The sequence below is a fragment of the Hippocampus guttulatus genome, chromosome 9 (assembly GCF_054856545.1).
Source record: "Hippocampus guttulatus isolate MCC_2025c chromosome 9, RoL_Hgut_1.0, whole genome shotgun sequence".
Classification (NCBI taxonomy): Eukaryota; Metazoa; Chordata; class Actinopteri; order Syngnathiformes; family Syngnathidae; genus Hippocampus; species Hippocampus guttulatus.
In genome coordinates, this window is record NC_141269.1 from 11,459,502 (window position 1) to 11,486,369 (window position 26,868).

Below are 26,868 nucleotides of genomic sequence, written 5' to 3' on the forward strand. Positions count from 1 at the left end.
TGGTTAAATATTTAACTACCCCGACAGTGTCATATTGTTCAGGTGGAAGGCACCGCATGACTCAAGTACCAAGTTTCTTTTTCAACCTGTCTGCAAATGAGATGATCATGTTACAAAATGTGTTTCCAGATTATCAAGGAGAAAAACAGTACAGCATAAGTCAATTACGACACACCTAAAAAAGATTCTCTTTATTTAAGTATACAGTGTATGTGATTGTGTAAAATAGGACATGGCAGAGGCAGTACAATGGTCAAAAATGTTGATTCCAACGCCCACTTCTGCTTTCATCCCGCTGGTGTCCGAGTCCTTGAATAAAACAGTGTGGTTCATGACATGAGCTCCATACTGGTGTACCATCACACTGATAATTGTGTGATTGCGGCAGCATTGTTAAATTGCTACATTGAAGGTAGAAGGTAAGTGCTTGAAATGTAACATTCATTGTGTATTTACTTGGGCCATAATGAGCCAAGACAAAAACACGCAAACTCACACAAAAATGAAAGTACATTGGAAGCCCATTATAAAGAATCATACAATGCAGTCATTTCCATCATAGCAGCAAAAGTATTAAGTTTCAGTCACAACAGTGTTGAACCAATGATTTATGAATTAATTAACATTTTAGGCTAATTACCACTGAATCCCTGTGATTGGCTGACAATTAGTTCAGGGTGTCCCTGCCTACTGCTCGAAGACAGCTGGGATAGGCTCCAAGCACGCCCACGCACCTTGTGAGGTTAAGCGGATTACAGAATGGATGGATGGATCACTGAAGCCTTTGAGACCACTAACTAGGATATCAGTATTTCCAAGTCTTCAAAGAATGATTGCTACGAATACATGGAATGAAACAACGGTATATGATTTCATATCGTTATCATCTCAGTCAAAGATGAACATTTGTAGAAAGGTGAAAGAAGAAGCAATGGAGAAACAGCGAAAAATTTGGTCATGAGAAAAACAAGTTTTTTTAAACGCACTAATTCTTTGACATACCTAGCCAATTCACACTTGGTGTATGTTTTCATGCTATAACTAGCATTAATATAGCATTATTGCCAAAGTCATTTTTCAATATTTTTGGAAGTCAAGAAAAAAATTAGAACACACATTGTTATTTTTATTTCATTAAAATTGGAACAAAAACTGATGGGTTAACAAATAAGTGAAATGAAAGACACACAATTAAAAAAAATACCGGCGTGTTTGCAAAATCGTTTCCCCCCACCCTCCCCCAAAAATATTGAAAAATAAGTAGTAAACTTTTTTTCTTTTTTTTTAAACCAGGGAAATCTAATAAGATTTGATCTGATTGAAGAATACACAATGGATGATCCACGCAGGAATCCGGCTAACCATTAGTTTGGAATGGATGAAAATTGTCAGCAAGTGGAATTTTTTTTTCCACTTTGATAAACACATATCGCCAAACAGCAAAAAGTAAATACATTTTTCAATTAAATAAACTAAATGTGGAAATATTAACATATCCTGGGAACAACTTTAGAATGTTAGTAAATCAAGAGACAAGGACTGCAAATCCTTTTAATAAGTCCTTCTTGTAGCATAGTCTAACACCATGCTCGCAGCTCCTAGTAAAGCGGGTTCTTCCAAGTCTGTCGTGACCACCTTCGTGCTCTGAGCCGGTAAGAGAGCTCTACTAGCAATGAGGTGCTTCACTGGTTCTTCATAGATCGAGGCTAAGACACCAGATAGGATCACAAGTGAGGGGTTGAGTGTATGAAGGATGTTGATAATGCCCACACCCAGTGCTGTGGAGGCTACAGAGAAAGAGAAAAAAAACAACAACACATTTTGAGGAATGGATATTAACTTTGCTTACAACACACACTCCTATCGCACAACAACTGATGGCTATAATGAGATTACTTTGTAAATCAGGAAACCATTGCAGTTTTTTGTCATGTGTATTATGTGCTCATTTAGGTACTGACCCTTGTTGAGAACAGCGACAGCTTTGGCGTTCCCCAGTCTTGCTGCGTTGATGAGGTGAGCAGCAGTGATGGGCTCAGAGAGCTTTGTAGTCAACCCTTCCCCTTTAAGCAGTTCATCTGAAAAACATAACAGTAGTTCGCAGATTTTAATCTTGCTGAATTAGGTTCTTATTTGTATGTACAGGTGTAATGTCATGCCAAATTTCACCCAAATATGACCTCCATTTGGAAGCAATTAAAATACAACAAGGGAAAAAATGTACTTTAACTTTTTAAAATTTTGACGCTTTCAAATTTCTGTCAACATGTTATTTATGTTGATGTAAGATCTTATTCCATTTTGTTACCTTGGAGTCACAAGGAAGGGAGACATGGAAGAAACATTTAGTTATTAAGATTCCAGGTTGCAGCTGTTCACTCACTGACTTTGCAAATGATGAAGAACGCAAGTCTTGTTGAAGGTCTGCACTTTCACTTTTCTCGCGATATTGCTTATGGGCAAATGCTGAACATTTCGGAAGCCTCACCACATTCAACAATGAGATAGATTCAAACTTTCACCCACCATCATTCATTTTCTTAGCCTCGCTCTGCAGGGCCAGTCCAGAAGCATAAGCCTCGATGCATCCTTGGCTTCCACACGAACACTCAGGGCCATCTAATGACACCATGATGTGACCCAGTTCGGCACCGCAAAAAGTGCTGCCATGGATCAGCTCGTTGTGCTGGATAATCCCTCCTCCAATGCCTTGCACAGTACAAAATTGCAAATGAGTAGGATTAAACTACATTTACTGTGTCAATGCAGTTTCAACAATTAAGTAACACAACTACACGTGTGTGTGTGTGTGTGTGTGTGTGTGTGTGTGTGTGTGTGTGTGTGTGTGTATAATAAAGTATAATAAGAAGTATTTCATTGAAAAACATAAAGGTGCAATTCAAGAAACAGATCGGTTTTGGATTTTTGTTATTTTAGTGTCATATTTGGTTTGGATAAATCTGAGTGTTTGTTTCATGCAGTTAACTATAGCAAACTCATTTTTTAAAATGAATATTAAGTTATCTGTTATCGTATTGGTGGTGAGAAACAGGAATTTGTCAGTATCGGCATTAAAAAATATACATTGTGCATTGCTATAAAAAAGTAAAACAATTGGTCATCTGTTATGACGTGTAATATGTTATTTTTTCTGTTACATTCATAACTGCACTTTAATCAGGCAAAAATATAGTTTATCTTAACATTTGATAATTCGATTTCATTACTTTTCATTCCGATGCTTGGAAAACATTCAATAGCTGCAACCCTACATTCAACTCCCCCGTAGTTTTTGAAACCCTTGCTTCAGGTCCCTGAGAATAACTTGCAAAAAATGCTCCTCCAAATTTGAAAGTTGCTCCTCAAATGAAATCATTAATTAGCAAAACTGCTCTGAAATGAAAAAGTAGGTACAGTATGTCGCGAAGTAGAGAGACACATAGATCTATTTTTTGTTTGTGTTTTGGTGGCAAGCAACCCCGTTTTTTTTTTTGTAGAAAATGTGTACAGTATGAGGAATTCATCAGCATTTTTGAAGACTTCATGGGTTAAAAAACAAAACAAAACAAAACAAAAAAACATTTCCAATGCATTTCAATGGGTGTCAGTGATATGCGGACTGCCGCCAATCGCGTGCTGTCCTGGTCCATATCACCTGCGAATAGCGGTGGTCCACTTTATATACAATTAATAAATACTGTAACGCCAAGCAACCCTGCACTGTTGTGACATGAACTGGTGATTGAGTTTTACAAATTCCGACTGATTACGATTCCCAAAAGTCATCTGAATGTAATTGGATAACTAACTGTCCGAATGTGATTGGAAGAACTATTTGGGGGTTAGGGCCTCTGCAATGGAGGACGGCAGGGAGTGAGTGACCAAGTGTGTGTTTGAAGGCTCACACAGCGAGTCAACATCGGACAAAAATGATTCATGAAGTCATCCATTATTTTACATCATTGTTATCTTCGTGATCACTAACGACAAAAAAATCTGAAGTTATTCAACTTCTTCTATTTTACCTGCTTTAAAGCAGCTCTTCTGAGTCTTTACAAATGAGTACCGGTAAGTAAACACTTGGGCAACTCACCCGTTCCTGTGATCACAGTGACAAAGTTCTCCACTCCTTTTCCATGACCAAACTTCCTCTCGGCTAAGGCTGCACAGTTACCGTCATTGTCCACCCAGACGGGCAGGTGAAAGGCATCTGAGATGGGTGTCCTCAAATCCACAGACGTCCACTCCCGGATTAGCTTTGTTGAGTCCAGTACCACACCCTCTTGTGGATTTACGCGTCCGCCAGTGGATACTCCTATCATGGAAACATTTGACAGAATTAGGTCGTTTTTATTTACCCACAGCATAAACTCATTTGCTCTTTTTTTTCTCTCCATATAGTGCTGTATACTATTGTTTCATACCAACACCAAGTATCCTACAGTTGAGAGACACTGCATCTTGCATGGCATTTTCACACATTTTCAATATGAGCTGCATCCTGGGCTCAAAGGTCTTTGGATTCGGTTGAGTATATTTTTTCACTACAATTCCCTTGATTGGACAAAGGGCAGAAAGAGAATCAATGAAAAGTAATAAGGGTCTATTCAAGATGAGGCTGAGCAACCCACCTGGGAGCAGACGATTGCTACTCTGAGGTTGGTCCCGCCAAGGTCCACAGCCAAAGCACTTTGTTTCTCCAGGATGTGATCAATGTCTTGGGATATGGAGTCTTTCACCAAAGGGAAGCAGAAAGTCTTCTGAAGGGGCTTATTCAGGTCAATGGATTGTAAGAACTTGACAATGCGAGGGACGGCGTTTCCATCACCATAGATCTTAGAGCTGGAAAGGTTGGAACATTGAGAAGAAAACCGAGTGAAGGCAAAGCCTTTGAAATGAAGCGCTTGATGGAGGTTGGTCTTCCTTATACTGGGTGTGGCATTTGTTTCAAATCAACTTAAAGTTTCCTTGCCCTATTATGCAGTTTTGACGCTGAATTAGCATATTCTTAACATTAGCCACGAAAAAAAATAATAATAACACCAAGCTGTGTACGTAAACATCAAGGCTCGAAAAAAAATTTTTTCTTTATGGAGCAGTTTTGCAAATCAATGACTTCATTTGAGGAGGGATTTTATAACTTTATAGCAATGTTAGCGTATTTTTTCCCACAGGTTGAACCCAGAGAAAGAAGCAAGGGTTTTATTAAACAATAAAAATATGACCATACAATGAATGAACAATTATTGTTTTTCCCCCCATGGTTTACTTTTTGCCGCAAACTGCGTTTCACTGGCAGGCGCCCCGGCGGAACAATTGGGTGAAGCTTAACAATATACTAAAACGGAAATACTGAAATGAAGTACATTGCTGCTATAATTGTAATCCAGATTTGGATTTTTTAAAAATCATAATAAACATGTTTGCCTGTGCTGAAAGGATTTTTGATGACTTTCTGATTGTCACTGTCACCAAAGTTCAATTAGAATATTTAATAAAAGTAACCATTTATCATTGCTGCAGTACTACTGTGGAGGAAGATATATAGTTAAACTCTCAGCACTAATACCAGATGTGATTGTAAAGTGGTCTAGGGTTCTAAGCATGATACATATTCTCGAACACATACTGGGGACTGCTGTTTTCAATAAAAACGTAGTCTTACCAGGGGTATCGCTTTCCAAACTGCAGCTGCAGAGCATGGTAGATCTTATTATGCGAGTCAGCATCCCTCACATGTAGAACATTTTCACCTAGCAAAGTGGGAATTCAAATTTTGAAGTCGAACAACCTATTAACATTTGATCGTCCAATAGAAAAATGGTCAGCAAAATATGGACAGCAGGGGCCGCTAGAAACCCACATTCACATCGAGGCGTTCTCACCTGTCTCTCTGCCTGTTTGTCTTGTTCCCAGGTTGACTACTGGTGTGCCAAAGGCCCCGGCCTCTCGCACACCACAGCTGCTGTTTCCGATCATGCAGCCGGCGTGGCACACCAGTTGGATGAACTGCTCAAAGGGAATGTGCTTCACTGCCCGGAAGTTGGGATGTGTCTCAATGCTCTTTTTTCTCATGACACGCACCATTTCCTTACTTCCTGTATACAGGGTGAGTCAAGTCAAGTACAACTTTATTGTCAAATGTGCTGTATGAATTTCTTCCCTCTCAAGACAACATAAAACAAGAGGCGTCGCTGCGGGTGCCCGCGCCGCCATCAGCATCACAAAATGTATCAAATATATGATCAAAAGATTGAGCTAGACCCCCTTGGTCCTACCCATATCAGCATATCGGACAGACTGGACAATTCAATACTTCCTATAATGTGGAATGTGTTTCGGGAATTACGGTTCTTTACTGTTCCAGCATGCCTGTGCCCCCAGTGTACAAACCAAGCTATGTTTCAAAGTGTTTTGCGTAGGAAAACATCAGTGATTCTCAACCCCTGACAAGGGATTTGGCACGTTTGTTTTATGAAACATAATAAAACATGTTTGTTTTATGAAACTGTTAAAAGGTTAAAAAAAATACTCAAGAAAATATAATGCACAATAACCTTACAATACAAACCGGCATCGATGTTGGGAAAGAGGATGAGGGTCTTTTTATTGAAGGAGACAAGTGCGTCCAACATGAGTCCATAGATCTTGATAGAGTGCTGAATATCAGTGGTGACAGGGTGCTGCAAAGCCACAATGTAGTCATGATCCTTCACGTTGTCTCCTGCAGAATGTATTAAAAAACACAAAAAAAAACAGGAATGACCTAACTTGGTTTGTGTGTGACTTTCTACTGTTGACTTACAACAGTTCAGGGTTCCTACACACGTGCGATTTCAAAATTCAATTATTTTTCCAGACTTTTATGAAAAACAATCTCTCGTGAGGATAAGCAGTTTGGATAAAGGATGGATGGATATTCACTTTTTTAATTCTTTTTTTTTTTTTTAAGAAATCAAGGCTCTTGTAGGAGTCTTATAAACTTGAATATATTTCCATAAAATGTTTTCCATACTTTTCTATTCCTTGAAATTTAAGAAATCTAATTCCATAATTTTCCAAACTTGTGTCGGAACCCTGACAGTTATATCTAGTGTGTCTGACATACCCAACCAGCTCTTGATGATATCCAAATAGACTTCCGAGTTATGAGGTGACAGCAGCTTGTCATAGGAGGGACAGCCAGCCAGTAGGATTCGAGAGTGGTCCTCACACATGGAAATGAGGTGTTGCTCTGCCCTCCGTGTGCAGCAGGCATGATAATGGGCCAGTTTACTGATGGCGTGGCGGATTGAGTCGTCAATTGTGCCACTCACCTGGGGAAGTGAGCCAAGATGAGACTTCACATCATGTTCAATGTACACCAGAACAAAATGTTCAAACCTCAATTGTAACTCTATAGAAAAGTGAAAATAAATGATATTCATTTTAATTCAGTTCTTCACCCCAAAAAGTGAGTTTTATTCATGACTGATGTCCTAAGATAGCAGGTTTTAAGGGTTTTGTATTATTTCACATGCTTAAGTTTTGAACAGTGAAATGAAAAGAAACTCCCTCAGGGTCAGGTATTTTAATTCATCCGTGATGTGGAAGTTGCTAGAAACAGTGCCAGAAATATTGCCAGGGCATCACAACAAATCGCAGTGGTCGATGAGACTGCGCTGGCAGAAGGGTGACTTATTTCTAACTGCACATACAGCTTAATTTGAATCTTTTTATTCATTTTTATGTGAATACAGTTGGATTGATTCATTAATTACAGACAGCTGTTTTCATGTTCTTAAAAGTTTGAGAACCATTCTTTAATAAAGAGTTACAATGTTTTGCTTCCAGACAAGAATATTAATTATGAATAAAACCTCTGCCTATTTTTTTATTAACACTTAGGCCTACTACGCTACTGCATTGCAATGTAACTCATGATGGTGGTACTGTACTTGGAAAGCAAGGAATTCTTTTGGTAAGAAGTTGGACAACCATTAGCTTATTAAAAGTCCCCTTAGTTATTCATTCACTTCCTTCTCACCTCTCCTCCCTCTAAGTGAAGTATCCTAATGTTCATCAGTGCAGCAGAAGTTGCTAGAGCCAGTGCATCAAAACGATCTCCATGGATAATGACAAGATCCGGGCTCAATCTTTGTAGGACATCTGGAAGTTTGACCAGAGCAAGCCCAACACTCTCCACCATGGCTGCCTCATCCTCCCCTCGAACAATTGTGTGCAGTTTGGAGCTGATGTCAAAGTCATCCTGCTCAATCATACGAAAAGTGTTCCTATGACACAGGCAGAAAGCAATGTTTAAATGGCTGTGGTGGTCAGTGGACCCTTGCATATTTGCGGTTAGGCAATGACGAATCCACCTAGCCGTGGATTAGTTTGGAACCTTTCCTCCACGATTTAAATAAAAGCTTGCCCATTCGTGATTTCCTGTAATGCGGGAAAAGAGCGAAAACCTTTTTTTGCCCATTTCGTGCCAATTTATTTGAACCACGCTTCCATCAATGCTAAATTATAGTTCATCACCACTATTTTAAGACCGTCAGATCATCATCTTTACTTCTGCGGCGTCACATTGGCAACAGCCATTCAGCGTCAAATACAAACTACTTCCTGGGTCATACGTAGGAACAGCACAGGAGGCACTCGTATTAACACAGGAAATTATCATCGCTTTACGAGTAGCATCAATTTTTGGCATAAATGTGATTTTTGCAGTTAGGCTCGGTTCCTACTCCCTCAACTCGAAGTGGTCCACTGTACTTCTTAAGGGGTGGTGTGAGCGGTGACATATCTTTTACAGTCTGTTGTGTAGTTAATGCACAAGAAAATATACCGCATAGCTTCATTTTAGGTGTATATGGTAGGTTGTGTGTGTATCTTACCCGTAATCATCGATGAGATGCGAACCGAGCACGACTACATCCAGCTCAAAGTCATCAGGGTGAGATTTGATCCCAAACATGATCGGGGCCAGTTTCGAGTAGTCAGCCCTGTTGCATGTCGCCACACACACCCTCAGCCTCTTCTTACACTACAGCAATGCAAATGGGACAGCCGCGCACATCATATTAGTTGACGTACTAATGTGATTTGGGGAGTAGTAGCATCTTGTGGAACACAGTGTAATAAAACAGAGTCAAAGTGGCAAACTGGCAAGACTGTTCTCCTAACTTAGTTTTAACAATGCTTGTCAGGCCAGAGGATTTCAGAAATTCACAGAAAACGTTTTTCGGTTCCATTGGATCACCTCATGGGAAACCACGGTAACTTTAATTTTGGGTTCCGTAAACATTCACCATGTGAACAAATTTTTCTATTTTGACTGATATTCATTATCAAGAATTCTGACATTCAAAAGTATAAAATTTAAAGGGTAAATGTTTGAAAACTATGCACTAACAATGAACATAATTACATCAGCAGCTGTGTACTCCAGGTTTATTCAATAAAATAAATGGATCAAAATATGTTAACACTTTGAATGTATTCACATGGCATCACGAATACGGCATACCACAATGTCAGCGTATGTTTTTCCAGTCTCACGCTGCAAAGATTAATTTACTAGTAATCATCAATATATCAATTACTGTGAATTACTATGGCTATCAGAAACACATATGTGAACACAATACTTCAGTCCTGGCTATATATCATATATATGATTATACGTGTGTGTGTGTGCTATGTATGTAAATAAACATATTAGTGGCTACTCACCCTTTTTATTAATACAAAATCATGTAATAGGAATTGAATTATTAAAATCATGTGATGAATCATGAAAAAAGACCGTGTATTGTTTGGTTCTACATTTGCCCAGAGAGAGAGGAGCGTCGGCGCAGAGCGCCGATGCATATTTGGAACTGAGAGTCGCCGCTTGGAACTGAAATGGATTTACATGGGACAGGAGAAGTGAATCAATCTCTTTTTTTCGTCAATGGATGCCAAAGATTCTTGTTGACTTTCAAATTTAGCTTGTAGCCGATATGTGCACATTTTGAGCATGCCGTCGCTGATCCACTGGTGAAAGGACACTTTTCTCTCCTCTTTCATTTCAAACTGCTTTAAACAACAAAGCATATGAGGGAGATGTGGTCAGGATTGCACAACTGTCCGTGTTGTGTGTGTGTACGTTGTGTTTATTAATTTACTTTATGTTAACTGTTTTGTTCAGCGCTTTGTTACAGCTGCAGCTGTTGTGAAAGCGCTATATAAATCAGGATGTATTGTATTGTACTGCATATCGTATTGACATGGCTTGACGTCCTCTTTGCAACCCCAAGACCACGCACTGTGTCATCTGCTATCAATTTGACTAAAGAATCTACCATATGTCAATGTTAGGCCTTACCGACAGTTATTACTATACCTTGTGACGAATGTTTTATTCATAAAATTACCATGACTACAACTAGTAAATTATAGGATAACTAAGACTGTTTCATCAATATTTTTAAAGCGATTAGCCTTTAGATCTAATGACCAACTTCAATACTTGCCTCGGAATCGTGCCTTCCGTTGAATCTCTCCTCCGTGTTTGCGTACATCACACGTGATCTTAGTGATACGCCTCTCCACCACCGCACGTGCACATAAAGTTTCCTGCCCCCCCCCCCCCACTAGTGCGCGGTGATTTTTTATGGGAAACGAGGAAACGCTCCCGATTGTTACCGTGAAATCCTCAGGCCTGCTTGTTGACGATGAGGTACCACACTGATTAAAAATGAGCATTGTGTAAAATAAGCAGTTTGCTGTTTAAATAATCTGATTCACCTGATTCAGATTATCCATCTTTTCCCTTTTCATCTTTTCTTTGCTTTGCATCCTCTTGTAGTAAAGTTCCTAGAAGAAATCGCAAAGGTGTCACTTCACACACAATACACATTCCAAAAACAATTCTCTGATCCTTCTGGGGTGCCCAACCTTTTTTGACCGAAGATCTACTTGTCAATCAACCAATCTCCCACGATCGACCGTTACCGCGCACTCACCCATGTGAACGCACACAAGCACGCGTGTGTGCCATAAGGAGCAACAGCCATAACAGCCCCAAACATGAGTGAAACTGAAAAAAAGTAGATACAAGAGTTTGCGAAAAGGAAATCATTGCCTGCCTTATTAGAAACCTGACGCACAGGCATGGGACGTACTTTTGCAGCGTCTTAAGTGCAAGAACATAAGATAAGATAAGATATCCTTTATTTGTCCCACACTGGGGAAGTTTACAGCCTCCAGCAGCAAGAATGTGGGTAGAAAGAAGAAAGAAGAAAAACAAACAGACACCGTTCAATTAAGTGCAATTGAACATCACTATTGAGCATCACTATTGTGGCTTCTGTGAACCGCTTTAAAATGTTTCTCCTGATACTCCAGATTCCCATTCTTTGTCAACGCCATTGGAGAATAGTAGATCAAACAAACTTGGAATGAGAATAATGATAATTTAAAAAAGATATATCGCAACAGCTCTGATCGCGAGCTGCAATTGCAGGCTACTACCGGTGACGCAGGTCATGCGCTACCGTAGGTTAAAAGTAAGCTGCTTTTTTTATTTGATATTTTAAAATACTTTTTTTTGTGAAAGAGAGACTAATGGGAAGCAAGGTGCACTAACAAAAATATATAATTTTCACAATAAAATGCTAGAATTGATCTTGGTCAGTGGTTGTTAAGATCTAATTTGCTCTTCTTCAGTAGGGGAATGACCGCTGCTGTTTGAAGGCAGCAGGGTGAATAGAGCAATTAATAATGCTTAAAAGCTCTCTGACTATGACTCAACCATTGTCCAGGATGGTGAGCAACTCTGCAAAAACAAACCTTGGCCACTACTATACAACAGAACAGGTTGGACCGGATCTAGGACACCCGATAAGACTGGCCAGAACAAAACAGTAACGCCTGAGTTTACTTTCCATCTTCCCGCTGCGAGCTTCTGAGCAATACCCGGACATTGGCGGTCGTTGGTTTGGAACATGCGTGTTTGGCCACAGGAGGGCATCCCATTGTGAGGTCAATGATTAAGTGACGACAAGTTTTCTTTTCTTATCTTTTCATCTTATCTGATCAATATAAAAGACACATTAATTCATGTTACAGTGTGATTGCTTAATTACAATTCGATTTTTGAATTAATTATATGCCAGTATGAACAATCATTCGGAATCTAGATGTAGTTCTACATACTTTAGTCTTAGAGCAATAAAGACTCATCTCATCTAAATAGTTGATGAGGACATCATCCTCCCTGTGGAACAGGGGTGCTCAAATGTCGATCGCATTTTTGTGTGCGTGCATTATAACTGATGCCGCAAGAGTAAAATGCTAGAAGCTAGTCAAGAAGTTCAAATGCAAATAGACATTCATGTTTCATTTGTCAAAGGACACACTCGACCTTCCTACGCTATAACAAAAGCATAAATGCAAATCAAGGTGCAACACAATAATGACAGTATGTAGCAGAGGTGCCTAAGTGTGGTCCTCGAGAACCCCTATCCGTTCTGTTTTATATGTCTCCCTTCTCCTCCACACCTGATTAAAACAAACAAGATTGTGATCAGGCTTCTGCAAAGCTTGCTGATGAGCTGATTGTTTGAATCAGGTATGTTGGAGGAGAGAGACATCTAAAACAGGCTGGATAGGGGCTCTCAAGGACCGGACCTGGGCACTCCTGGTGTAAAGGGACTCAGTTTGAGTTTACAGTAAAATATTCTTAACGAGTGACTCAATTACAACTGAAGACAGTCAGTTTTGACTGAACACGGACAGTCAGAAAAGACGGTCAGCACATTTGGTACTTGCTTCAAATCAAATGAACTTTTACTTCAGCAAACAAGCCAGTGTCCTTGGCTACATTTGAATCAACAGAGCAAGTTTGTTTTTATCATGTCATGGCCACTGACAGTCACCAGTCAAGGCAACATGCCCACCGAAAATACTCTCAAATAAAAGTACCAGCTTTGCCTTGAGCATCTATTTTGACTGGAGACAGAATGGACTGACATACCGATTATAGTAAAATACAACTTAATTTATATAGCACATTTCACAACAACTGCAGCTGTAACAAAGCACTTTACATATAACATAAAATAGAATACATCTCTACGAATATAGCACTTTCACAACAGCTGCAGCTGTAACAAAAAACGCATAATTTTGCTCAACGGGACATCGATCTCACTGTCATCCACCTAGCAGTGGAAAGAAATGCCATGTTTTCTTAGGCTGGAACCTAAGGACAGCAGGGGCCCCAAAATACGACCCTGTGGAACAGCATATGAGAGAGGGTCAGAGCGGGACTCAGCACTTGTGGTGCACCGTATTAAACGCTTCAGTTAGATCAGACAAAACAATACACACATAGTCTCCAGTGTCATTTGCCTGGACAATATCATTTAAATATCGTAATAGGGCTGACTGTGCTTTGCGTCACCTTGAAACTTGACTGGACAACCTCAATGACATTACGTTTATCAAAGAAAGATTTTAACTGCGTGTGCACCACTTTTCCCAGAATTTTAGAAATAAAACGCAGCCTGTAATGGGTCTAAAATTAACAGCATAACTTGATCAAGGCCACGTTTCTTCAGCAAGGGGTGTATGACAGCATGTTTAAAACATTGTGGGATACACCAGAAGACAGACTACTGCCAAAAACCGATTTACCAATACTCTAAGAGAACCACCTTAATCCTTACAGGGACAGCGGTTACTAAAGTGGACAGCTTACCATGTTAGAGGGGGCATGAGAGGGTTAAAGAAGTGAGGAGGAACAGAGTCATAATGAGAGCCGGATGGCTTAATTTGGCAACCCACATCCTCCAAAAAGGTCAAGGAAAGTGCCTCAAAGGAATCCAACACTGTGGGACAAGGAACGTGGACAGAGGGGTCAAAAGTGGCATTCGAAACGAGAGCCATAGCTGTAGGAATCTTGTCAATGAAAAACTGCAAAATTCCTTTGCACATTGTAGGAGAGGAGTCTGCGCAAATAGACTGATGGGGTTGACATGCAAATCGATAGTTTTGAATGGAATACGTGGATTATGATGATTTTCCCGAATAAGACTTGATAAGTGTCCCCTTTTGGACTCAGGTAGAGGAAATCCACGTCATTGGAAAGAAATAGCTCCCGAAGAATAAACGTTTTGTTCGTCAATGACCTGGTGTTTAATAACGCTATTCTTGTGGGAGCAGCAGGGGTGCGTAACTCTTTCGATCCCATTCCGCATCGGAGGATGCGCGGAGGGCAGCACAGCCGATGATCGGGAGCAAGCAGGAGTCGAAAGGGTCCTGAAAGCGCCACAACATCTGTGCATTTCAGAGCGAGCAGGGGGAGAAAAGTGTTTTAGCTCCCTTTTTAGCTTCGCTAGCTGGCCACAGGGTTTGCCACGGTGCCGCGTCCGCCGTGCAGAGATCGCATGGAGATGTAAAAGATCCACCAGGATGTCAGCCAGGAACGAGGGCAACGTCTTTTCCCAACCATGCTAGAACGCAACCAAACCGCCAACGTATTGCACGTCCAATAAGGATTGGTGATCATACACTAGTGGAGTCCATCAATACAGCACCAATCACTAAAAACAGAAAATAAGGCCGAAGCATCAAGAGGGTCGCCACATGCAGTTCGCACTGGCGCACTGTTCGCATTTTGAGTTTTTAGTTTTTCTCTCTTTCTGGATATTTGTGTCTCAATAACACGTAATGTCATCGTTTGCTTTCCCACCATTTTGCAGATTATTTTTTTAAGCAATTGACTTAATGTTTTTTTGTTGTTGTTTTGTTTACAGCACAGGTGTCAAACTCAAGGTCCGGGGGCCAGATCCGCCCCGCCATGTCATTTTAGGTGGCCCGTGAATGCAAATTGTGTGTGTCAACTTGCATGATCCTTGCTAAAATCTGTTTTGAAATGTCAAATTGGCACATGTAATAAATAATGTTGACATTTTGCGATAATTTTGTGACCCTGTTTCTAGTCACTTGAACAATAATTGAGCAAACTATGATAGTTGACTGATTTCAAAACGAGTAATCCATTATTTTATTGTGTACAAGTAATAGTGCAATGAGACAATTAAACATTTATCTGGTTTCACTGTCATAACGGGCCGTTATGACAGTTATTAACGGCCCTCCAAAGGAAGACGTAACTCCAATGTGGCCTGGCACAAAAATCAGTTTGACACCCCCTGGTTTACAGTATACAAACTATTCCCAATGCCATGCCTGACTTGCCACACTGTTCATCCCATGTCAAAAACACAGAACACATGCTTTATGTTTCCTTCCCAACCATCCGGCAATACACAAACACACACAAAAAAAACACTATTGGTATGTAGACAAGCATGTGATGGAGCCAGTGCCCCATTCATTAAAATGTAACTTCTTCTCAAGCATCACAAGACGAGATCAGCAGCCAGCACCTGGCATTACTGTGCGGGGGAAGGTACGCATGCAAATCGAAATACAGGGATGACAAAGCAGCGGAGATGGAAGATGACGTACAGGCATAAATGAAAAATGAGCATGAGAGATACTGAGAAATGTAAAGAAGGATAAAGAAAGACAACCAAAAAAACACATTTGTGAGAAAGCAGAAAAATAGTCACATGACTCACATGAGGATTCTTGCACAGAAAACCACGATGCTTTTCCATCCCTTCACAACAGGATGTTCCACCAGTCCCCCTTCTGTGCCGTAGTTCAACCCTTGTCTATTTCTATTGCTATTTAAACGTGTTAAATTGGTAAGCGGAAATGTGTAGGGAGGAGAATGGAGAGGCAGAGAGAGAGGGTGACATGGGCAAGTAGTCGGGGAGGGGAGAAATTGGGTTGGGCTTATTTGAAGAGTATGTGATTGGTTGAGAGGGTGGAAAAAAAGAATGAGAGAAAAACTACAATATTGTATTTTATTTTAAAAAACGCTATATTAATGATAAGCAATGTAAACAGCAACTGAGGCACACCACCGTAGTCATGTAAATGCACACCATTTTGCAATTATACAACAGCTCATTGTATCATCTGGAAACTGATTTTCTCAATTGTAAATAGCATTATGAATAAAACAATATTTAAGCAACCACACTAGACGCTATTGTAGTATCATTAAAAAAAAAGACTCAAGTCATGTTTTGTATTTTTTTTCTCACTTGAAGCCTTTCCTCAGGACTAAATCCACTGGTCACCATAAAATTGCAAGGCACAGAAAGTGATTCACACTCACAGCATCTCTAAATGGCAACCGAACCAACAATGCCTGCATTGACATCGGTCGAACATACTATTGCTCCACCATCAGTGTACACTGTCAGCCTTAGAATTGTAGACGCCCCAAATTTTGTTTTATAAACCTCATATGCAAAGATCTATATAAACTCACAAATAAATCCAAGTTACAATCATTAACTGAGTTCCACGCAAACCTCCACTAAGGCCAAGTCTGTGGGTTAACACCACATTGTACATCTTCATATCTAATCCACAGCTCATCCGAAGCTTAACAGTCGAGCGAGAATGTCGACACCTGTTCCTTTTTGACGTACCGGTAATTTCCCGAAAGTGAATTTAGCTGAGCAAAATGTCCGCTCACACATTTGATGCGGGTTTGAAGTAATCTAAGGAGTGTGGACACATCTGTGGCGGTTTCTTTTCACACAAAGGGTTGAGGACATTGATTTGCAGGATTCAATTTCACACTGTGGACGTGGCAGCATTTCACCTTTGATACTTTGCCAGAATCCAGCAAAGTACAGAGTCAAATGCAACCATCTATCCTACAAAAGATTCACAGGACACTGAGCCAAGAAAAAGGACGCTTAGGACTTCCAGCGTGAAAGAGGCTCTCGGTGGCCATCTCCCGTATGGCAGTACATTTACTCACATCATACATTATGTACTCACAGTACATGCATTGTTTGCTCATAAAAAATCACGATAAAGTCTAAAAATAACTCACAACAAAACTCTGCATCTTGAGTCACCCACCAAGCACAATAAGGTGGCACTGTGGTGGAATGCCTGGAAGTGGAATGACAGTGCACAGTTGCTTGTAACTGGACAAAAGGGAGCTTGTGAAGTCAACATAACAGTCAGGGGCTACAGAGCACAGAAACAACCTCAAATACACAGCACTGTAGCAGACGCGATCGGCAAGATCATCCCTTGATGGTTGCCTCTTGCAAAATGAAAGAAAATGGAAACCAAATGGTAATGGCAGATTTTATGGTGCAAAAAAAGGACCAAATTACCATATTATTCAGACTATGACGCACTTTTTTTTCATAATTTTGCTGGTCCTGTAGCATTTTTAGAGCTCACATGGTCTTGGGGGCTACCGGGCAGCACTACGTTGGTGACCCCTGCATTCGCGGATATTGGCGACTGGATAATCTGTAATGACAACCCCTGAAACATGGATGGGGAAAGTGACATCATTTGATCTGGACGATGATGTTGCAGACATCTGTAATCCAATTTGTCACAACAGATACAGATACAGCCCTGCGATTGGCTGGCAACCGGTTCAGGGTCTCCCCCGCCTACTGCCCGAAGACAGCTGTGATTGGCTCCAGCATCCCCCCCGCCCCCTACCCTTGTGAGGATAAAGCAGGACGGAAAATGGATTGATAGATACAGATACAATACATCCGCCTGTCCATTCGAAAAGTCGCAATTCCGTTGCATATATGTTGAGTGAAAATACCAAACATTCTAAATGTTATTACAACTGGTCAGAAAGACGTTGTTCCCGTGTAATCGCCTAATTTAGCACCACAGTGACGAGTGGTTAGACGTGGCCAGCGCCAGAGTGGATGCAAAATCCAAGGATGCCAATTCATTCTTATGCCATGAAATCGTACTCGCGTTTTATCTATCACCACCCGCGTCTGCTGCTGCAGCACCCAAAATGCGTTGCTGTCTCCCCCAAGCAAGCCTTGAGTGGCTGATAAGACGACGATGAATGCGAAGGGCTACGGATGTAGAGGACGACGAAATGACTTCGCTCGAGATATGCTAGCACGTGACTTGAAATAACACCGTATCGCAATTAAGTGATGCGTATTTTTATTGCGCGTCAACTACGAGTCATCCTCCCTAACGGACTCCGAGTGTCGCAGTTAGCTGAGCTCATTCACCACACCTACTGCATAGATTCAATGTCTAAATTTCGCTAACGCTTAGCCGAAGTTCACCTCTCCAACACTAGTTACAACGAATGATAAACTACCGATGATGTCTGACTTTACCTTTAATTATGCGAAGAGAGAACTTTACTGTGGTGTAGGTAAGCGCCGGCGTAATCGGCTTTCTCTTCTGTATTTTGCTGGAGACACTTAGCCGCGAGTCAAAACCAGAGTTAATAGTCGTACAGTCCAATTGTGGGAGGAAGGGGAAAATTCCGAGTTTCCAAACGTTACATAAACGCCTCGTGCTCCTAACACCGCCCATTTCTCACTTTCAAGATGGCCTCTGCTGTCCACCGTGTCAACATGAAGTGGAAGCAAGTGTGACATTCATCAAAATAAATCGTCACTATACTGACATTTTTTCGTCCGCTATTGTACCGTGTCAGTGTTTATAAATACCGTGATGTCGAGTTGAAACAGATCCTCGCTGCTTGCTTAGTGGAGGCTGGCATTGACAACTGTGGGTAATGGGTGTTTTAACGACTACATAAGCCAAAATTCCAACCTTTTTGAGCCAAGGCACATACTTTGGAAAAATGTATGGCACACTACTAAACAAAATATTAATGATATTCTGAAACAATAATGATCTACTCGTCTCAGTTAACTCAAATGTCCTTTCTCCTTGTGAAATCTGCCTGTTTTATAAATGGCACACATACATCATTCATTCATTTTCCGAACCGTTTTATCCTCACTAGGGTCGCGGGGGGTGCTGGAGCCTATCCCAGCTGTCTTCGGGCAGTAGGCGGGGGACACCCTGAACCGGTTGCCAGCCAGTCGGAGGGCACAGAAACACACAACCATTCGCACAACACACACTCAAACCTAGGGACAATTTGGGGCACCCAAAAACACACAACCATTCGCACACACACTCAAACCTAGGGACAATTTGGAGTTTCCAATCAGCCTGCCATGCATGATTTTGAAGTGTGGGAGATAAACCAGAGGACCCGGAGAAAACCCATGCAAGCACGGGGAAAACATGCAAACTCCACACAGGAAGGCCGGAGCTGGAATTGTACCTCTGCACTGTGAAGCCGACACAGTGCTAACCACTCGACTACCGGGCCGCCCACATTAAGCATTTACTGGACTTACACACACACACACACATATATATATATATATAGAGAGAGAGAGAGAGAGAGAGAGAGAGAGAGAAGAGGATTGTGTCGAGTCAACTATCTAGATGACACTGTCTCCAGGCACAAATAATATATTATTTTATGCCATTTAAACAGAACAAAAAATTACCATTGCAAAAAAAAAAATTAACGGCAGTTTGAATTTTCATCATTATAAGCCAAATGCCAATTTATTGTCCCGACTAAATGCTAAATAACTTCTTTTTTTTCCTTTCGGTTTTTCCCTTCAGGGGTCGCCACAGCAAATCAGCTGCCTCCATCTAACCCTGTTTAGTGCATCCTCTTCTCTCACACCAGCTACCTTTATGTCCTCTTTCACAACATAATTGCTAAATCACTAATTTGACAAGAAAAAAAAGCAGCAGCAACACACATTTCTCCTTAAAATAATGGCAGTGTTCTTCAAGTGAACATGAAATTCTGCGGTTAAAATATTTTTGAAATTTTAACATGATTTTCAGGGCAGTTTAGATGTAAACTCTTTACGATTACAAAAAAGGACCTTTGGCTCCCCCTGGTGACATATTATCGATCAACCGGGGGCCATTCTTCCTTTTTAAAATGTTTTAAATGTGTATTTCTTAACATCCACCATTTATTATCTGAACCACTTTTTCCTCACAAGGGCCACGGGCGTGTTGGAGCATATCCCAGTTGACATCGGGCAGTAGGCGGGGTACACCCTGAACTTCATGGTTACCAGCCAATGGAATAATAGACAGACGACCGTTCACACTCACAATCACACCAACAATTTTAGAGCGTTCAATCAATCAACTTGCCATGAGAGTTGTCCATACCAGTAAGAAACTCTTTTCCCCCCAAACACATCTGATACAGCTGAGACATTTCTTGGTTAACTTTCCTCCACTGACTGTTATATGACAGCTTAATGTTCGTGGCCAACGACAAGTGCAGAGGTACCCAACTCTGCTGTTGCTACTTTGTGTGCTGCATTGCAGGACCAGGTTGCATAAGAACTGATGACTTCCTGGAGATTCAGGATCCCTTAACAGAGCATTTTATTTCCTGTGGCTGTGAGTGGGTGTGGAGATGATGGAAAACTTTCTGACGGAAACAAATGCAAACAGGAAAGTGTGAAAGATGACAATGATTTGCAAGTGCTTTTTGACTTCGATGCAATACACACCAAAGATAATATACTTCATGTTGAAACTGATAAAGTTGATTGATTTGTTTTGTTTTATTTTTTAGCAAATATTCACTCACTTTGAATTTAATGCCTGCAATGCGTTCCAAAAAAACAACGGGACAGGGCTATGTTTGCCCCATTTTTTTGTAACGTGTTGCAGGCATCAAATTCAAAATGAGAGAATGTTTGAAAAACAACAACACACATTGGTTTGAACATTAGTATCCATCCATCCATTTTCTGATCCGCTTCTCCTCACGAGGGTTGCGCGTGTGCTGAAGCCTACCCCAGCTCTCTTTGGGCAGATGGCGGGGGACACCCTGAACTGGTTGTCAGCCAATTGCAGGGTACACAGACACAAACAACCATCCGCACTCGTACACACACACACACACACACACACACACACACACACACACACACACACACACACACACACACACACACACACACACACACACACCCTAGGGACAATTTAGAGTGTTCCACTAACCTTCCATGCATGTTTTTGGAATTTGGGAGGAAACCAGAGTACCTGGAGAAAACCCACCCGGCACAGGGAGAACATGCAAACTCCACACAGGAAGCTGGAGCCGCCATCGAACCCTACACCTCTGCGCTGTGTGCCAGGTGACCAACAGGCCACCCCACCTAGGGACAATTTTGAATATTCCATTAAGCTGTCATGCATGTTGTAGGAATGTGGGAGAAAACCCCAGTACCCAGAGAACACCCACACAGGCACGGGGAGAACATGCAAATTCCACACAGGAAGCCCAGAGCGGAATCGAACCCTGCACCTGAACTGTGAGGTGGACATGCTTAACAGTCAACCACCATGCCGCCACATTAAATATCTTGTCTTTGAAGTGTGATAAATGTAATATTGGTTGAAAATGATTTTTCATAACATCGTGTTCTGTTTTTTAGTTTCATTTGACACATCTCAAATGTAATTGAATTTAAGTTTGTGTTTCTTTAACACTCCAGTAATTGTAAACATTGTTTTATGGTGGCATTATTGTTGAACAAAGTAAAACAAACTACCTGAAGATTTCTTGGAAAAGGAATTTCCTGAATGACGTTGCTGCTTCTCTGCCTCAGTACGAGTTGCAGCATTTCACTTGCTGGATGCACTTTTTAATATTGTCCAGAAGGAGGCAGTGGTGCAGCCAGAGTCCTCTTCTTGTTCCCGTCATCATGACTGCAATGCAAAGCAAGGTCTCTCTCAAGGGCACACATCATATCTGCAAAGTCAAATGGAAAAACAGGGAGAGGCTGTGTTGGCGTTTTCTGTCGGACTAATTAAGAAGAGGAGCAATGTTTTCATTCCGCATGCACAAATACATTCATTTGCAGTTGCTATATTGTGCAACAGTACGCTCGAAGAGTGAAATACAGTATAACACCAAAACCTCAAAATCAGAAATAACGTTAAGCACAGAATGGGCCTGAATGTAACCTTTCCTGCCACATTTGGCTGAATTATGATTAACAGAGGATTTGTGTTTTGCTTGCAGCAAAAAAAAAAAAAAAACAGTTGAACCATCATATCTCTCCGAGTGCCTTACCTTTTCAAAGTCATCAAATATGCATGGCTCTCTGAGCGTCCATATACAGTAATGTATTCACAGATCTCTGTTGAATTGCAAAGATTCCCATCAGCAGTTTGCTTGTATGGGCGGGTGCATGTGGGACCAGGAAGTACACTTAAATCAATAACCCCTGATTCATGGTCCTCGAGAAGAAAGTAGCTTTTGCTGTGGGCCACGTTGCTGTTGCGTGTTTTACATTTAACGTTCAAGTAGATTCCAACTGACAATGTGTTGTTAACTCATGAGATTGTTCATGAAACATGTTAGCATGCAAGTTTGAATGTTCAAATGATAAAATGGAATATAAAGACCAATAATGTGCTCTATCCAGTGTCATTATTGATCATTGGGACAGAGTATCAAGCAGGGTTTTTTTCTGTTTAGTGAAAATGCCATTCCCCATGTGACCAGTTTTGACTTTTTGACGTTACCTGCAGATGGCTGTCATCATGGTATTTCATCGCCATCAGATGCCTGGTATGGGAACCTTGCTTCCAAATATGATGTAAACTAATGCTACTCTTTACTCCTTCACTTTTCCCTCCCCCTTCCTCTATGGGGTCGGACTGAGAGTCTCTCTCTCTCTCTCTCTCTCTCTCTCTCTCTCTCTCTCTCTCTCTCTCTCTCTCTCTCTCTCTCTCTCTCTCAATGGACATGAGTCATTGGTGGTCACTGCAAGAAGCCCTGTCAGCGCAATCTTTATGACTGTACAGATGAATGTACTGCATATGCCTATGTGTCTGCCTGACACAAAAAGAAAGCAGTGTGCATGTGTGTTTGGCTCATAAAGACAAACACGATGACGCTGATCTATTGATGACCATTGCCTTATTGATATGATCGACTGCACAAGGAGTGCAAGAACACAAAGTCAGATGGATCATATCTATAAAAAGATAGAAGGGGATCAAATGTGTTCATGAGACTATAAGACTAAAATATTTTCAATAATGGCTAGTTGAAGTGCGGTGCATGTGACTCGGAAAGGCACCCCCTTCCTTTGTAGCTCAAAGGGGCATCTGTTAGGACACGTGTGGGCTGTCACGGGTGGCACTCAGTGGGGAAACTGCCTTCAGTACAGTCTGTCTCTTCAGGGGGAAGCGGTGCTTTGGTCTTGATCCAATCATCGTCGGTGTTTTTATTTTGTTTTTTTTCTTGGATTGCCATATGTTTTCAGGGGTTAACAGAACGATCTGTTTCACTAAGAATGTCAAAATATAACTTAGGCCATTATTTTAAGAGGCCGACGATGAGTGAGGTGATGTCCTGTACCTTCAGATCAGTCAGTGCTCTCTTAGCATGCTGCCTTTTGAAATGTGTAACATCAGCTGTTGTGATTTGATGTACAGGAAGGGGTCATCTTCCAGTGATAGTCAGGGACATTATTTCATATCCATTTCCAAAATATGAGATACATATGACAAACAAAATGAAACAGATGACCATGGGGAAAAATACATAAATATTTGTTGTTCTTTACTAAACAGTACAGCAAATGTACTACAATTCAACACAGTTAACTAGTTTACTGTCTTGAGTGCTTTCACGGGTACCGGTATTTAAGACCCAAAATCAACTAATTGACCTCTTGGTAATAATGAAGACCCCTTTAAATGTAAGCATAATTTTAAAATGATAATGCTACATGATATTCACGTCACTTCTTCTTTCAAATTCACTTGATTACTGGTGCAGTGGCTGCACAGCTAGTTACTCGTGGCTAAACTGCTATTGTGAGGTGTGCTGTCAGCAATGGCAGGCTCCAGTTGCATGTTCATGCTTTCCACGTCATTACTTAGTTGGTCGTACTTCTTCAAATGATGAAACGGGTTTGTTACATTGCGCATTTTTGAGAGCATCAACCGCCAACATCACTTGCATAATTTGCTGTCTTGCTTTGATGCAATAACTTTTCTCGTTAAAATAGGCCTCACCTACTTCAGGCAGCGGATTGGAGGATAATGTTAAGTCATAGCTATCAACTATTTTGCTGTTAGGACACCATGCTTCCCACTCTGGGTGCTTTGTAAGTGAGACGGGGACTACCTTTAGAAGTATTTTATACCTATTTCAACGTGTGTGTATGTGTGTGTGTGCGGGCGTGGCGCAGGGAAGTGCTGTTAGTTCCAGGGAGATTTGTAATTCTTAAACCTGTACTACCACCACAAAGGTGGTGGAAGCACGTTAACATATTCATAACCCTAAGGATGGAGTAAAAAAAAAACTTGAAAAGTGCTGTTCTGGTCACAGCCTTAGAGAGAAGAGACAATGAAGATTTACTCGCATCCTTGTGGTTGCTTACCTCCTTTTCTTTTCATCCATTGCAATCGAGTGGGTGAAAATTGCAGTATGTCCTACACCCGACCTGCAGCTCCACCCTTGTTTACATCACATTTCAGGTCTTCGCAATGGAGTGTTTCCAGCTGTCATACTGAGCTGCTTCCTTTGCCACTCCTTTCACCACGCTGTTGGTCATCAGGCAGGAAGTGATCTCTTGACACCGCAATCTGGTTATCTTTGGTGCCACGCCCCAGTGAGAACCTCCTGTCTCCAACCATGGGCACGGGTTAAATGCTTCATGAAATTTCATGTCCTGCTTTAGTGGACTACGTACAGTATGATAAAAACAACAGTCCTCTTGAGTGTCATTCCAATTTCTCAATGTTAGAAATTACACGAATCATTTGAAATCACCAGAACAACAGAAGTATACCAAAAACTATCTAAGTTAAGATATTGCTGTCTTACTCCGCTTCATCGTAGATCTATTTCTCAATCTATTTGAAGTTATTCTCTTGTTGTGCAGCCCCAGGTAAGTCACCTGTCAGGAGATGCTGAGATTCTATAAATGAGGACGTGAGCACAGTACTTATCGTCTTTACATTGCGTAAATCTTTGAGGCAGCCAGCTAGTCCTCCAGTCGGTTCTGCGCATGAAGAGGTGCCTTTACGCAATGCAGCACAGCAGCACCACTGCTCACTGCACGCGACCTCTGAGGGCCTCGTGGGCTGATGGACACGGACACACACACACACACACACACACACACACACACACACACACACACACTGTATTACCTTCAGTAGCTCAGCCCCCTCCCCCTCCTGTCTTTATTCTCCCCCTCCGCCTCTGCCGTTCCCTCCACCCTCTCCAGGGATCTGAGAGTGCTGCATGGATGATGGACAGCAGACTAATGTAAAAGCTAAATCACTCCTCCCCTCTGACTTCTCAAAACAACCTCACAGAGGTCACAGTGCCATATTAATATGGTAATATGTGTGAAAGAGGGAAATCATAGGCCGAGATGTCCAAATGCGGCTTCTAATTCAAAAATGAATTAAACAGTTTGGATGGGTTTTTATCTTGCAAAAGAATTTAGAACATTATTCGCTGCCTTCAGACCAAAGTTGTTCACTGTTCTCATGAAGTGGCTCACCCATCTTCCTTCCTCGTCATATTATGCCATAAACTCAAAACCTTTGACATGGCACATGTGTGAGTTTTATATCACACATAGTCTTACATGTGTGTTTATATTGACAGTAACGATGTAAAAGACATGGGCTGGAACTGGTTTGGCAAACAGGGACTGTTCATATATTGTACATCATGTCGATGATAAAAAAAAAAAAACAACAGTTCTTAATGGACAATGCTCTGATAGGGGCCAATGGCGTAATACGCTATTAGCACGAGTGAGGTTTCCAGATCAGGTGTGAATTAGCTTCACATTGGGCTGCAGAGAGGTGCAGAGTTCATAAAACAATGCTCAGCTCTCAAGACCCAGAAAAACTGTTTTCTCTGCCAAAGCAATTCTCATTGATCAGGCTCCTGTTTCTATGCAGCTCTGAACGGTATCCAAATAGATCAAGGATGTTTTGAAATGCATAATCCACACACAGTTTCCTTTCATTTTTTTTTCTTTTTGGGTCGGATATTTTTGTACTGTATGCTTGCGTCTGGGCATGAAAAAAAGGATGCTGCCAGAATTTCAAAAGGCTTTCTCTGAGGATTTACTGACGCAGAAACACAATCTGATGCCTTTTTACTTGAACTTGCCGGAGGATATGGCACTAAATTGCAAAATTTAATTGCTGTTCCATGACACAACGTCACTGTCATGGTACTGCGATCCAGTATGACAGATACAATACAATACAACCAATAGAAAGACAATTTCGTTACTCCTTATTTATGTAACGACATTCAGTGATTTCAATATCACACTACAGGAATGTCACAAAAATGCAGCAGAATGTAGATTGAACACATTCTGTTCAGAGATCTGCCTTCGATTTTACTGTGATATACTGTACCTCTCATAAGCTGTTGAAGCACTGTTGGTGGAATTCCTCCGTTCCATGCCATCACAGATGTTTGATTTTGAACTTCTGGCTTCTGACAATCTGGATGGTCCTTTATACTCTTTGGCCCAGAGGACATGGCATCCACGATTTCCAAACACAATATGGGAATGTGGACTCCTCTGATGGTAGCACACTTTTTCACTTTTGGCCAGTCGAACTTTGATGAGCCCAAAGAAGTGTTTCTGGGAGTTGTTGTTAAATGGCATTTGTAGAATGCGATGAATTGTGTTAACTGACAATGGTTCCTGTTGTATTGTATTGCATGTGGCAATATCCTTTACACACCGATGCTGGTTTTCGATACAGTGCCGCCTGATGGATCGATGTTCGTAGGCATTCAGTGTAGTTGTTTTTCTTTTTTCTTTTGTTTTGACCTACAGTATGTACAGAAATTTCTCCATATTCTCAAAA

The 26,868-nt window shown here is 41.1% G+C and overlaps 1 protein-coding gene across 7 annotated transcripts; it reads right to left on the reverse strand.

The window, feature by feature from the left end:
* Positions 1 to 176: 176 nt before the first annotated feature.
* Positions 177 to 18,404, reverse strand: gne (glucosamine (UDP-N-acetyl)-2-epimerase/N-acetylmannosamine kinase). Of its 7 annotated transcripts, none has more exons than XM_086120983.1 (15): positions 18,252 to 18,384; positions 10,927 to 11,068; positions 10,777 to 10,845; positions 8,883 to 9,031; positions 8,027 to 8,273; positions 7,109 to 7,316; positions 6,572 to 6,724; positions 5,886 to 6,098; positions 5,666 to 5,753; positions 4,632 to 4,842; positions 4,425 to 4,554; positions 4,094 to 4,315; positions 2,527 to 2,709; positions 1,962 to 2,078; positions 177 to 1,787 (listed from the first exon to the last, which is right to left on the reverse strand). In XM_086120983.1, exons 3-15 carry the CDS (start codon positions 10,825 to 10,827, stop codon positions 1,552 to 1,554), a joined length of 2,208 nt encoding a protein of 735 aa, XP_085977109.1. In that variant the 5' UTR covers positions 10,828 to 10,845; positions 10,927 to 11,068; positions 18,252 to 18,384; the 3' UTR covers positions 177 to 1,551. The 7 variants fall into 7 exon arrangements, with proteins under 7 accessions (XP_085977109.1, XP_085977106.1, XP_085977107.1 ...); XM_086120980.1 differs by lacking the exon at positions 18,252 to 18,384 and adding an exon at positions 15,621 to 16,897; XM_086120981.1 differs by lacking the exon at positions 18,252 to 18,384 and adding an exon at positions 11,154 to 13,842.
* Positions 18,405 to 26,868: the final 8,464 nt, after the last annotated feature.

Coding starts and splice junctions, on each gene's coding strand:
- gne (XM_086120976.1), bottom strand. CDS start 15,659: ATGGAAAAGCATCGTGGTTTTCTGTGCAAGAATCCTCAT. Junction 9,032..10,776: donor AGATGGATAATCTGAATCAG/GTGAATCAGATT, acceptor GCATTGCTGTAG/TGTAAGAAGAGGCTGAGGGT. Junction 6,099..6,571: donor CTTTCCCAACATCGATGCCG/GTTTGTATTGTA, acceptor CCCTGTATACAG/GAAGTAAGGAAATGGTGCGT.